The sequence below is a fragment of the Hippocampus guttulatus genome, chromosome 2, assembly GCF_054856545.1.
Source record: "Hippocampus guttulatus isolate MCC_2025c chromosome 2, RoL_Hgut_1.0, whole genome shotgun sequence".
Lineage (NCBI taxonomy): Eukaryota > Metazoa > Chordata > Actinopteri > Syngnathiformes > Syngnathidae > Hippocampus > Hippocampus guttulatus.
The window spans coordinates 36,139,863-36,153,106 of NC_141262.1; the positions used below are offsets into that span (position 1 = coordinate 36,139,863).

The 13,244-nt window shown below is 47.7% G+C and overlaps 1 protein-coding gene across 1 annotated transcript; it reads right to left on the reverse strand.

Annotated features, from left to right (window-relative positions):
• Nucleotides 1-41: 41 nt before the first annotated feature.
• Nucleotides 42-10,354, reverse strand: LOC147209870 (phospholipase A and acyltransferase 4-like). Its single transcript, XM_086105916.1, has 5 exons — nucleotides 10,243-10,354; nucleotides 9,744-9,790; nucleotides 8,238-8,346; nucleotides 7,432-7,700; nucleotides 42-426 (listed from the first exon to the last, which is right to left on the reverse strand). Exons 2-5 carry the CDS (start codon nucleotides 9,756-9,758, stop codon nucleotides 313-315), a joined length of 507 nt encoding a protein of 168 aa, XP_085962042.1. The 5' UTR covers nucleotides 9,759-9,790; nucleotides 10,243-10,354; the 3' UTR covers nucleotides 42-312.
• Nucleotides 10,355-13,244: the final 2,890 nt, after the last annotated feature.

Below are 13,244 nucleotides of genomic sequence, written 5' to 3' on the forward strand. Positions count from 1 at the left end.
GCCAAATTTAGACACTTAAAAGAAGAGACCATACATACAAATCATGCAAAGAAAAAATTGTTTTTATTGATTTTTATTTAGACTTACAAACGGATAAAAAGGTTTCAAATTCTTGTCAAACTCGATTTAAATTCAAAAACAGTACAAATCTAAATTGTTTCAATTGCAATCACTCCTATTTATGAGGTGATACAATGATAAACGTATGACATTATTGAGGTTATGTCAATCCTTTTTTATGAGACTGCTTACAGTATGCGTGAAGCTTTGCTGGTGAATCACTGAATTCAAGGGCCAGTGTCCTGTTTTGTATTACTGTTTGCACTTGTTCTTGTCTCCGAGCAGAGTTGTCATCAGAGCTGCAATGCCAAGAACACCCAAGGTCATTGCACCTGCAACCACAACAGCTTCTTCCGCTTGTCGCACCTGCAAAGAGAGGTTACACTTTTTATCTGCTTGGAAAAAAAAGCCACCTCCATGAGCCGTCATCGTGGTGGAGGGGTTTGTGTGTCCCAATGATCCTAGGAGCTAAGTTGCCTGGGGCTTTATGCCCCTGGCAGGGTCACCCATGGCAAACAGGTCCTAAGTGAGGGACCAGACAAAGCACGGCTCATAAAACCCCATATGATGAACAAAATAAATGGAACCCAGTTTCCCTTGCCCTGACGTGGGTCACCGGGGCCCCCCTCTGGAGCCAGGCCTGGGATTGGGGCTCGTTGGCGAGCGCCCGGTGGCCAGGCCTGCACCCATGGGGCCCGGCCGGGTTCAGCCCGAAGAGGCAACGTGGGTCCCCCTTCTCATGGGCTCACCACCCATGGGAGGGGCCAAAGGGGTCGGGTGCAGTGTGAGCTGGGCGGCAGCCAAAGGCGGGGACCCTGGCGGATCCGATCCTCGGCTGCAGAAGCTAGCTCTAGGGACATGGAATGTCACCTCTCTTGCAGGAAAGGAGCCCGAGCTGGTGTGCAAGGTAGAAAAGTTCCGACTGGATATAGTCGGACTTACCTCCACACACAGCCTGGGTTCTGGTACGAGTTCTCTCGAGAGGGGTTGGACTCTATTTCACTCTAGAGTTGCCCACGGTGAGAGGCGCAGAGCAGGTGTGGGCATACTCATTTTACCCCCCGGCTCAGTGCCTGTACATTGGGGTTCACACCGGTAGACGAGAGGGTTGCCTCCTTCCGCCTTCGGGTGGGGGGGACGGTTCCTGACCGTTGTTTGTGCATACGCACCCAACAGCAGTTCAGGGTACCCACCCTTTTTGGAGTCCTTGGAAGGTGTGCTGGAGAGTACTCCTGCTGGGGACTCCCTTGTTCTGCTGGGGGACTTCAATGCTCACGTGGGCAACACAGTGAGACCTGGAGGGGCGTAATTCGGAGGAACGGCCTTGACTTTGTGGTTGTATCATCGGATTTGCGGCCGCATGTTTTGGACACTTGGGTGAAGAGAGGGGCGGAGCTGTCAACTGATCACCACCTGGTGGTGAGTAGGCTCCGATGGTGGGGGAAGATGCCGGTCCGTCCTGGCAGACCCAAACGTATTGTGAGGGTTTGTTGGGAGCGTCTGGCGGAATCCCCTGTCAGAAGGAGTTTCAACTCCCACCTCCGACAGAGCTTTTCCCATGTTCCGGGGGAGGCGGGGGACATTGAGCCCGAGTGGACCATGTTCCGTGCCTCTATTGTTGAGGCGGCCAATCTGAGTTGTGGCCGTAAGGTGGTTGGTGCCTGTCGTGTCGGCAACCCCCGTACTCGCTGGTGGACACCAGCAGTAAGGGATGCCGTCAAGCTGAAGAAGGAGTCCTATCGAGCCTTTATGGCCTGTGGGACCCCAGAGGCAGCTGACAGGTATCGACTGGCCAAGCGGAAGGCAGCTTCGGTGGTCGCCGAGGCAAAAACCCCAGCGTGGGAAGAGTTCGGTGAGGCCATGGACGCCGACTTCCGGACGGCTTCGAGGAAATTCTGGTCCACCATCCGACGTCTCAGGAGGGGGAAGCAGTGCACCACTAACACTGTGTACAGTGGGGATGGGGCGCTGCTGACTTCGACTCGGGACGGGACGTTGTGAATCGGTGGGCAGAGTACTTCGAAGACCTCCTCAACTCCACCAACACGCCTTCCTTGGAGGAAGCAGAGCCTGGGGACTCTGAGGTGGGCTCTCCTATCTCTGTGGTTGAAGTCACCGATGTGGTTAAAAAGCTCCTCGGTGGCAAGGCCCCGGGGGTGGATGAGATCCGCCCGGAGTTCCTCAAGGCTCTGGATGTTGTGGGGCTGTCCTGGTTGACACGCCTCTGCAACATCGCGTGGTCAACAGGGAGAGTGCCTCTGGATTGGCAGACCGGGGTGGTAGTCCCTCTTTTTAAAAAGGGGGACCGGAGGGTGTGTTCCAACTACAGAGGGATCACACTCCTCAGCCTCACTGGTAAGGTCTATTCAGGGGTGTTGGAGAGGAGGGTCCGTCAGGAAGTCCAGCCTCAGATTGAGGAGGAGCAGTGTGGTTTTCGTCCCGGCCGTGGAACAGTGGACCAGCTCTACACCCTTAGCAGGGTCCTCGAGGGTATGTGGGAATTCGCCCAACCAGTCTACATGTGTTTTGTGGACTTGGAGAAGGCGTTTGACCTTGTCCCTCGGGGAGGTCTGTGGTGGGGTGCTTCGTGAGTATGGGGTACTGAACCCCCTGATACGGGCTGTTCGGTCACCATCCCACTCATGTCAGAGTTTGGTTGGCATTGCCGGCAGTAAGTCTGAATCGTTTCCAGTGAGGGTAGGACTCCGCCAAGGCTGCCCTTTGTCGCCGATTCTGTTCATAACCTTTATGGACAGAATTTCTAGGCGCAGCCGAAGCGTTGAGGGAGTCCGTTTTGATGGCCTCAGTATTGCACCTCTGCTTTTTGCAGATTATGTGGTACTGTTGGCTCCTTCAAGCAGGGCTCTCCAACTCTCACTGGAGCGTTTCGCAGCCGAGTGGGAAGCGGTTGGGATGAAAATCAGCACCTCCAAATCTGAAACCATGGTCCTCAGTCGGAAAAGGGTGGAGTGCCCCCTCCGGGTCGGGAAGGAGATCTTGCCCCAAGTGGAGGAGTTTAAGTATCTTGGGGTCTTGTTCACGAGTCAGGGCAGGAGGGAGCGAGAGATCGACAGGCGGATCGGTGCAGCGTCTGCTGTGATGCGGACTTTGTATCGGTCTGTCGTGGTGAAGAAGGAGCTGAGCCAAAGGGCGAAGCTCTCAATTTACCGGTCGATCTACGTTCCAACCCTCATCTATGGTCACGAGCTATGGGTCGTGACCGAAAGAACCAGATCCCGGATAAAAAACGGCCGAAATGAGCTTTCTCCGCAGGGTGTCCGGGCTCTCCCTTAGAGATGAGGTGAGAAGCTCGGTCATCCGGGAGGGGCTCAGAGTCGAGCCGCTTCTCCTCCACATCGAGAGGAGCCAGATGAGGTGGCGCGGGCATCTGATTCGGATGCCTCCTGAACGCCTCCCCGGTGAGGTGTGCCGAGCATGTCCCACCGGGAGGAGACCCCGAGGTCAACCCAGGACAAGCCGGAGAGACTATGTCACCCAGCTGGCCTGGGAATGCCTCGGTATCCCCCGGGGAGAGCTGGAAGAAGTAGCTTGGGAGAGGGAAGTCTGGGCTTCCCTGCTCAGCTGCTACCCCCGCGACCCGGGGATAAGCGGTAGAAGATGGATGGATGGAAAAAAAAGCAATTGGGTAGTTCGTTCTTTCTTTCTTTTGGGAGGAGCAAGGCAGGTTTTTGGGTAACACATAACCAGACATCTAGTGCATTTGCACAATCTAATAAAATCCAATATTAGAGCCATATAAACCATTTATTATGGGGTTATTTTTTCCTGCACGTGGAATTTTAAATACCAAATATGGGTGGTTAACCATTTAAGACGACACAATGGATGTCTACGGTACTTGCGCTAACGGCCTTTTCCATTAAAAAAAACAAAAACCTCAATAACTCAACTGTATTTATAGAGCACTTTCAAACAGCCATCGCTGCTAAAAAGTGCTATACATGCAGCAACAATTATATGTACAACAATAAAGCAATACATCAATAACAAAGACGGTAGAAAGCACCAAACAGTAAAAGTAAGATCAAGTACGAGTCATGCTGAGTCAAATGCCAAAGAATACAAGTGAGTTTTGAGGCGGGTTTTAAAGATGGGCAGCGAGGGGGCTTGCCGAATGTACAGTGGGAGCTCATTCCAGAGAGAGGGACCGGCAACGGAAAAGGCTCCATCCCCTCTGAGCCTCCGTTTAGTTCTTGGTACTGCTAATAAAGTCTGGTGCGCAGACCTGTGGCACCGGGCAGGTGCGTTGGGGCGGATGAGCTCAGAGAGGTAAGGTGGCGCGAGATTATACAGAGATTTGAAAACAAATAATAGGATCTTAAAAAGAACTCTAAAATGTATAGGGAGCCAGTGAATGGTCATGTCAACCAAAAGGTCATCATATGCCATGTAATTTTATTAATGCGCAGTGGTACGTTGAATTACAAATACGTTTTATGTGCACCCACTTGTCTAAACACGGTATTCAAATGAAGCCATGACTGTCAAAGCTGACCTCTTGTTGGCTTTGGCCATGTGCCAGTCGTTACCTTAGCACCGTGATGTTATTTTCAGTCGACTGCAAGATGCTGTACAGGATAAGTGAGATCGATAAAGACCAGTGGATTTTTCTGCTTAATTGATATTGTTATGTCAGCTCACCGCCGATCTTTAAAAGTCATCTTAAAACTAATTTTTATTCTTTGGCTTTTGACTTGGCATGAGACTTGATTTTTAGTGTTACTGTTTTTGTGCTTTTTACTGTCTTTGTTATAAATGTATTGTTTGTTGTTGAATGAATTATTTTTGCTCCATGTGCAGAACTTTGTATACAACGGTGGTTGTTCTAAAGTGCTCTGTAAATACAGCTGAGCTGAGTTGAGGTGAGTTTAGATATTCCACAAACACAATATTAATCAGAACACTGTGCTTAGACTACCTCACATTATTGTAAAGAACATTTTTGGCTTTCCATTTAAAGGCAATTATAATCTTACACTTTTTCATGAAAAATTACTAAGGTACAGTGGGGCAAAGAAGTATTTAGTCAACCGCCAATTGTGCAAGTTCTCCTACTTGAAAAGATTAGAGAGGCCTGTAATTGTCAACATGGGTAAAGCTCAACCACGAGAGACAGAATGTGGGGAAATAAACTTTTTTGATTTTTAAAGAATGTATTTGCAAATTAGAGTGGAAAATAAGTATTTGGTCAGCTACAAAGAAGCAAGATTTCTGGCTGTCAAAGAGGTCTGTCTAACTTCTAATGAGTTCTAACGAGGCTCCACTCGTTACCTGTATTAATGGCGCCTGTTTTAACTCATTATTGGTGTAAAAGACACCCGTCTACAACCTCAATCAGTCACGCTCCAAACTCCACTATGGCCAAGACCAAAGACCTGTGGAAGGACACCAGAGACAAAATTGTAGACCTGCACCAGGCCGGGACGACTGAATCTGCAATAGGTAAAACGCTTGGTGTAAAGAAATCAACTGTGGGAGCCATTATTAGAAAATGGAAGACATACAAGACCACTGATAATCTCCTTCGATCTGGGGCTCCACGCGAGATCTCACCCCGTAACAAGAACGGTGAGCAAAAATCCCAGAACCACGCGAGGGGGACCTAGTAAATGACCTACAGAGAGCTGGGACCACGGTAACAAAGGCTACAATCAGTAACGCAATGCGCCGCCGGGGACTCAAATCCTGCATTGCCAGACGTGTCCCCCTGCTGAAGCCAGTACACGTCCAGGCCCGTCTGCGGTTCGCTCGAGAGCATTTGGATGCTCCAGAAGAGGACTGGGAGAATGTGTTCTGGTCAGATGAAACCAAAATAGAACTTTTTGGTAGAAACACAGGTTCTCGTGTTCGGAGTAGAGAGAATACTGAATTGCATCCGAAGAACCCCATACCCACTGTGAAGCGTGGGGGTGGAAACATCATGCTTTGGGGCTGTTTTTCTGCAAAGGGACCGGGACGCCTGATCTGTGTAAAGGGAAGGATGAATGGGGCCATGTATCGAGGGATTTGGAGTGAAAATCTCCTTCCATCAGCAAGCGCATCGAAGATGAGACGCGGCCGGGTCACTCGGCATTACAATGATCCCAAACACGCAGCCGGAGCAACAAAGGAGTGGCTTCGTAAGAAGCATTTCAAGGTCCCGGAGTGGCCTAGCCGGTCTCCAGATCTCAACCCCATTGAAAATCTGTGAAGGGAGTTGAAAGTCCGCGTTGCCCAACGACAGCCCCAAAACATCACTGCTCTAGAGGAGATCCGCATGGAGGAATGAGACAAAATACCAGCAACGGTGTGTGAAAAGCTTGTGAAGGGTGGCGGAAAACGCTTGGCCTCTGTTATTGCCAACAAAGGGTGCATAACAAAGTATTGAGATGAACTTTTGGTATTGACCAAATACCTATTTTCCACCATGATTTGCAAATCAATTCTTTAAAAATCAAACAATGTAATTTTCTGAGTTTTTCCCCCACACTTTGTCTCCCATGTTGACAATTACAGGCCTCTCTAATCTTTTCAAGTAGGAGAACTTGCACAATTGGCGCTTGACTAAATACTTCTTTGCCCCACTGTAAATACTATTCAAATGGTACCGGGAGGAAGGAAAGGACATGCGTGGCTGACAGCTATTCTGTGGGAATTTCATGCTTGGCGATCCTCTCATATGCCCAGTACCACGCAATGTTTGTAAGTATTTACGTGATGAGATTTAGATTCTGTTGTTGCTACCAAAATGTATCATGCAAAAATGCATTCACCGGTTAATACATTTTTTGCACATAAAAAAAACCTCCGTGTTGTAAAGTTAATAGTAACGGACAAAGTATTATAAAAAAAATCACATTTTCTGCCTGCGACTCATATTTTGGTTGTTATAAGCACTAAGAGGCCCCAAAAATGTTATTTTGTTCATTGTTGTTGATTTTGAACAACTGGATGATTTAATCGGTTGGCGATCTGAATATTTTCTGCCAAATATCCGAACTAGCATCGCTCAAAAAATAACAATAATCCATCTCAACCGGTCTCTGCAAACTATGCTTCCTGAAGTCTGCACGGAACGCTCAGTGCTTAAATATCGTTGATATCATATTTCGGGGATCCCCTCTTTGCTTTTTGTCAGCCCCGAGTATGGCTCCCGAGTGATTGTGGTGCTCCAGCAGCCGCTGCGCTCGGCGGGGAGAGAGAGAGTGGCGTGAGAACTACAAGATGACACGGACAGTCGGCACTCGCTTAGCGATGCCGTTTTAAGCCAAAACGCATGATACGACTCCAGCGTATGTGACTTTTGACACTGTAACAAACTGTATATTACTGATCTCCCCCCACAATGCGTTGTGTAAACGTTCCACCTACCTGCCGAGACCGGGCCTTGCCGTAACGCAGCCGGGTGGCAAAGTGCTCGCAATTTCTACTGACAATGTCGTATGGCAGTTCTTCGCCCACCAAATCAAGGGCATCCCTCACGATCAAGTAGACGGGACGAGGCTGGTACTTTGTGTCCAACGAGTTGTTTACTCTCCAGGGGTCGGTACCCACCACCTCCCTCAGCTCCTCCTTCTTCACGATGGCCGCGTTTGTTAGGACGGACGTCAAACCGCTCGCGCCCGCACCCGGGACTTCGGCTATAGTTAAGAGTGACACAAAGGGAGAAACCGACCTTTAATATCAACAACGCAGGTTTTGAACATGTGTCGTATTGTCGGCGGTACGGACGGAATCACGGTGAAAACCCTTAAAATTCCCCAAAGGAGTAAATTCCAGGTTTGAGTCAATAATGGCCATCATAAAATTTCTCAGTGGCTTCGTTGGCGATTGCCCAAACATCTCACAAAAATATAATACGTGAAGTGACTAAAATTCCTTCCGAATTATTTCAGAAAGAAAAAAAAAAAGGTTGGAAAAGCCTACTAAAACATCTGAACTTTGTATGGTGTTAATCAGCGGTACGATAAATTGTGCCAGTTGTGTGCTGATTCCCGTTAAAATGAGTTGGAATGCGATTGGTTAATTCTGAACGTGGCCACATCCGAAGCGGCCGCGCGATCTCAGTTGTTTATTTTCAGTTCCTCTCTGGAAAAGGGGTGTGTAGACTTTTTCTATCAACTGTATAAGATTCCCGGGTGCGTGGGCGTGTCGCGCTTTTGGTCGGCGCAACTCACAATCTGGGGCCAAATGAACAACGCAGCCATCGCCGATGTATACCGCCCAATGCTGGTAGATGCCACGGGAGATTTCTATCAAGTCGCCAGGCTTCGGTTTCGGAGTGTACTTTGGGTGAAAAGCAAATGGGGAAACAAATATGTGTTAATTACATCTTGTCTTGGGGTTTTGACATAACCAAGACAAGATGAGTCTTAAATAAAGATGAGTTGAGCATTTAGAACTTACACTGACCTGAGCAATAAAGTGGTAGTTACAGTAAATACTCCATTGTATAAAAACAGTCGGGCCATGAATATCAATGAAAGATCAAATGAAAAAACGACAAGTGCGCCAGTAGCTGAGCATGGCTTCTCGTGATCCGTGACCACGTATTCCTCCACCGGCAGACTAAGATCCGGGAGCGGAGCCAGAACATTTTCAGCGGGCTAGCCGGAATGATGCGACAAACACCTCAGTCGGGAGTGGCCGTATGTGAACGTAAGCGTACGGTCTGCGTTCTTCAAACCCCTTCTGTATCTAAGAAAGTCAATGTTTATCACACCTGAAACCGAATGCTTCTCCTCGTTCCCTCCTGCTACCAGAATCGAGTCTCCCGTCTCCTCCTTGTGTTTTATTCCTGAGTGTCAAATTGGATTAACCTGACACACAGTCAGAGTTTCCCTGAAATAAAATGCATACATTTACAGAATCTTGGCCAACACACCCATAATACAAAGGGAACAACTCCAAGTAAAAAGCAACCGTTTGCTAAGCTTAATTTAGTATACTGTACTGTATCATGACATTTTCTTTGCCATTGCTTTTTCTTTTGTGTACCGAAGTGTGTCTTTAGTCGTGCCTGTGTAACTTTCTCATATCCGCAGTGAAACTCTTGATTTGTAGCCGGATGTGTCCTTGCGTGACCTCATCAGTTAACCTTGCTAATTGTTGCCCGGGGCATCGGAATCCGCCACTCGATCCAACCTAGATTCGGTTTAGACGGAAACGAAAGTCCAGATGTCGCACGACAGTTTCGGTAGCGCCCTTCGGATCATATCGATACCGTTTAGAGAGTCCTTTGTGTCTTTGCACTTGTGATCTGCTACAGCCATCGTCTGTCACTCACGTGTGCCCGGAATATTCGGCAAATAAAACCTTCGAAGAAGCCGATCATCTTCTCCGGGCTGAATTCAAACAACCAACGTTCTCACTACCCGAAATTAAACGAACACGCGGAAAGAAAAAAAGGCCACCTTCCTCCGACGGTACCAACTCATCAACCGGTTCATAATATGAAAAAGACAGAGTACGGTCTCGAGAACTTGCCAAATGTGGTCTTTCTTTGAACGTACATGAGAATGTTCTTTAGAAAGCAAGTCTCTGTGTACTGAACTCCCCCCACTCTAAGACTCATTTGGATAAAAAAAAAAAAAAGAATAATAATTGCCACAAACAATAACATTCAGGCTTGGCGATGAAATCAGACAAAATAACTACTTTTAGGACGAAGAGGATTCTTTTACCTGTGCCGATGCCATGTCTGTTGTATCGCTCTGTACACTTTGACACTCTTAAAAATAATGAGAGAAAAGTCAAATTATTTGACGATTCGCATTGCACACGTTTTACCTGAATGTGAACTAAGCTGACTGTGAGGCAACTCGGTCAGCTCAATACTTACTGACTGACCTCCTCCGCACCAAATGTGTGCTTTACCTTTTCATAAGAAACGAAACTTAAAGTGATTGTGCGTGTGCGTTATCTAATATTAAGTAGCGTTTTAAATAACACTTTGCGATTGTTACACCGTCGCTGCTAATTATAGTCACGATCGCCGTTGTCATGATAATAAACTATTATTTATGAACGACACAATTGGAAGACTGCCCTAGGTCACTGTCATCCATCCAAACACCATTTGTTACGATCTGAAACTAAATTCGCTGCAAATAGTCCCATAAAATCGAATTCATAAATCAACATTAGATCACATTGTTTCGTTTTCACTATGTATACCCTTACCTCGATCCCCGGCGTTGTGTGCACTGACGCTTGGGTGGATTGTAAAAACCTAACCGAAAGTCATTGCTTGTGAATCCACAGCAAGAGTCGCTCGAAGTCGTCACAGATCAGCTGACCGACAAGTTCCTTCAAAATAAATTCATGAACGATATATACTGTAATGTGATGTATGTGTATATGTGTGTACGCATATATTTATCTAAATATAAGCTATTTTAATTTATGTAGAGTTGCCGATGGTGTCCTCGCCGCTGTGCGGCCAGCGTGGGGTCAATTCCCACTCAATATTCGTTTCTAAATGTGCACCGTGACTGACTGGCGACCAGTTCGGAGTTTTGTCTTTTGCACGGAGTGAGCTGTGCTCACCCCCCCCCCCCCCTATCCCCCCCTCCCGTTCAGGATAAGCGGTGGTGAAAATGGACGGATGGATGATGTCTTTATTTTTCAATGTTTTTAGCTTCACACACACACACTCTCTCTCTCTACATAAACAGTATGCACACACCCGGGGCCGGCGGGCCAGTGGTTCGCGCGTCGACCGCAGAAGTGCGGGATTCGATTCCGGCTCTGGCTTCCTTATGTGGAGTTTGCATGTTCTCCCCGTGCCTGCGTGGGTTTTCTCTGGGCACTCCGGTTTCCTCCCACATTCCAAAAACATGCATGGCAGGCTGATTGAACACTCTAAATCAGTGGTCCTCAACTAGAAATGCTGTAGGTCCACTTTTTTTTTTTTTTTTAATAAGACCAAGGTCCGGTCCCATGCACGGCGGTCATGGGGAGCAGGGCTATATGCCCATTTAGTATGGTCAAGCCAAGCTTATACAAATCAACACTCCTCACAACCAACCAATAATGAGGTGCATGAAAATAACAATTATTCACTTTGCCAGTACACAGCAAATGAGAGGTATTGTGTTGAGGCACAGGAACTCTTTTAATTTGTTAAGTTGTACCTGCTTAATAATAGAAATAGCCCTTTTAGGGAAATAAGTCATTTTTACTTTAACTTTGTTAAATAGTAGTTGTCTTTTTTCCCTTAATTTAACAAAAACAAAACAAAATACTCATTTTACCAAAAGAAATGAAGTCAAGATGGCGCCCGGCTAGGCAGCCGTCGGCAAGTGCTCTCATGAGCCTTGCTTCTTTTCTTGTTTTTGTGTTTGTTTTGTCACTTTGTGTTTGTCGTTACGTCGCGTGGACCTGATGTGGACTTTTTTCAGCATTTTTTGGCCACGACATTCATCAAGGAGGAGACTCCGTGCTCGGCGGCGTGGGCATACCGGCACTGTTTTTGACTGGGAGGAACGTCGGCGCCATTTGACCGTCATCGCCGGACAGTCCCGGGGCGCTCGTGTCTTGCGCCCGGAACGGGCAGCATTTTTCACAGCCCCGCTTTCTTCACCGCAGAGATCGTTGCTGTTGAACGGTCCGCGGCCGGATGGATGTCAGGCTTGAGGAGCCGACGATGAGAAGAAAGGAGCGTTAGCGCGGAGCGCCGATGCGGATTTGGAACTGGGCGTCGCGGCTCGGAGTTTGAAGCGGATTACGTGGGACGGGAGAAGTCAACTCATCTCTTTTCGTCAATGGACGCTACGGCTTCGCGTTTGCTTTCAAAACTTAGCTTGGAGCCGACGTGCGCACATTTTCAGCGCGCCGTCTCTGAGCCGCCGGTGCAAGGACACTTTGATCCTCTTTCATCTAGAACCGCTTCAGACAACAAAATGTATGCAGAAAAGTGGCGAAGATCGCACGACTGTCTGTGTCCTACATGTTGTGTTGTGTTCTTTTTGTTATTTTGACTTCAAAACGGCGCCGCGAGAGTGGCCGCCTTTCCGGCGGCTCCTATATTTTGTTGTTCTACTTCTTCCTTTCGTAACTTTGCTGCTGTGAATTGGGAATTTCTCCATTGCGAGACTAATAAAGGTTTTCTTCTTATCTTATCTTAAATACTAAACATGAAAACAAAAATATCCTTTTCATTTGTACAATTTCCCTTTTCACATCCCCTCTGAAATCACTGAAAAATATATCAGAAGAGGAGTTCAGAACCATTTTAAATACTGACACAAGGGAGCGCAGGAATGTGCAGTGCTGTTCTTCCACTGAAGGTGAATGCAATGTCTGAGGCATGCAAATATTATTCGAGGACGCCATCGGGACGTTCATTTACCATGTTGCGGTGTTCTGCTGTTAAACAGCCGCAAAGATCCCCGGGTAGACGGGAGCAAAACTGCACACGATCGAAACCTCCCACCATTCGTCTCGTCTAATTGTCTGTGTGCGGCTCTCCTGGGCTGAAATTGCGAGCGCGCCGTGGCGTCGCGCACGCGTCCGTTTCCTGACACAATTATCCATTTTGAATGCGTATTGGGATAGATGCGTGCCGACGCTTATGTACGGACACACCTTAAGTTCAGAGGAGCCAATCGGCGCATCGTTATCGCCGACGCGCCCCGCTCAGCCGGGGTCTGAGCCAGTTCGTCAAACATTATACACACACAGTCGCGCTGCTGCGTCCTCTGCAATACATCTGTTCGTGCACGCAAATAATAAAACGGATCATTTTAACAAGCGATCGCGGTAATGCGCAGATTATTGTCCAAAAATATAAAATGTATAACGGAAAAATCATTTTATAATTTATTATTTTATACAATTTGCCGAGGGTCCGGACAGAGGAGGTCGGCGGTCCGGTCGTGGATCGCGCTCCGCCAGTTGAGGAAGACTGCTCTAAATTGTCCCTGGGTGCAGTGGCGGTTCTGGATCAATTTCACTGAGGGGGGCCGGGCTGGGGCCTGTCACGTTGCGTGGTGGCGGTGGACCCCAAAAAGCAGGCAGGAGGGAGGAGCGGGGTGTATGTGAAGAATTGTATTTAAAACAAAGAAAACTAAATCCAAAACAAACAAAGTGCTAACAACAATCCAAAGTAGCAAAACAAAACCATGACAAAAAACTAACAGGAACAGAACCATGACAGAAACAAACATGACAGTTGCGAGCAA

Excerpts from the sequence above, each read along its gene's own strand:
- LOC147209870 (XM_086105916.1), bottom strand. Across the intron at positions 7,701-8,237 it reads TGTTCATTTGGCCCCAGATT|CCGAAGTCCCGGGTGCGGGC; the intron begins GTGAGTTGCGCC and ends TCTTAACTATAG. Across the intron at positions 427-7,431 it reads GCAAGGCCCGGTCTCGGCAG|GTGCGACAAGCGGAAGAAGC; the intron begins GTAGGTGGAACG and ends CTCTCTTTGCAG.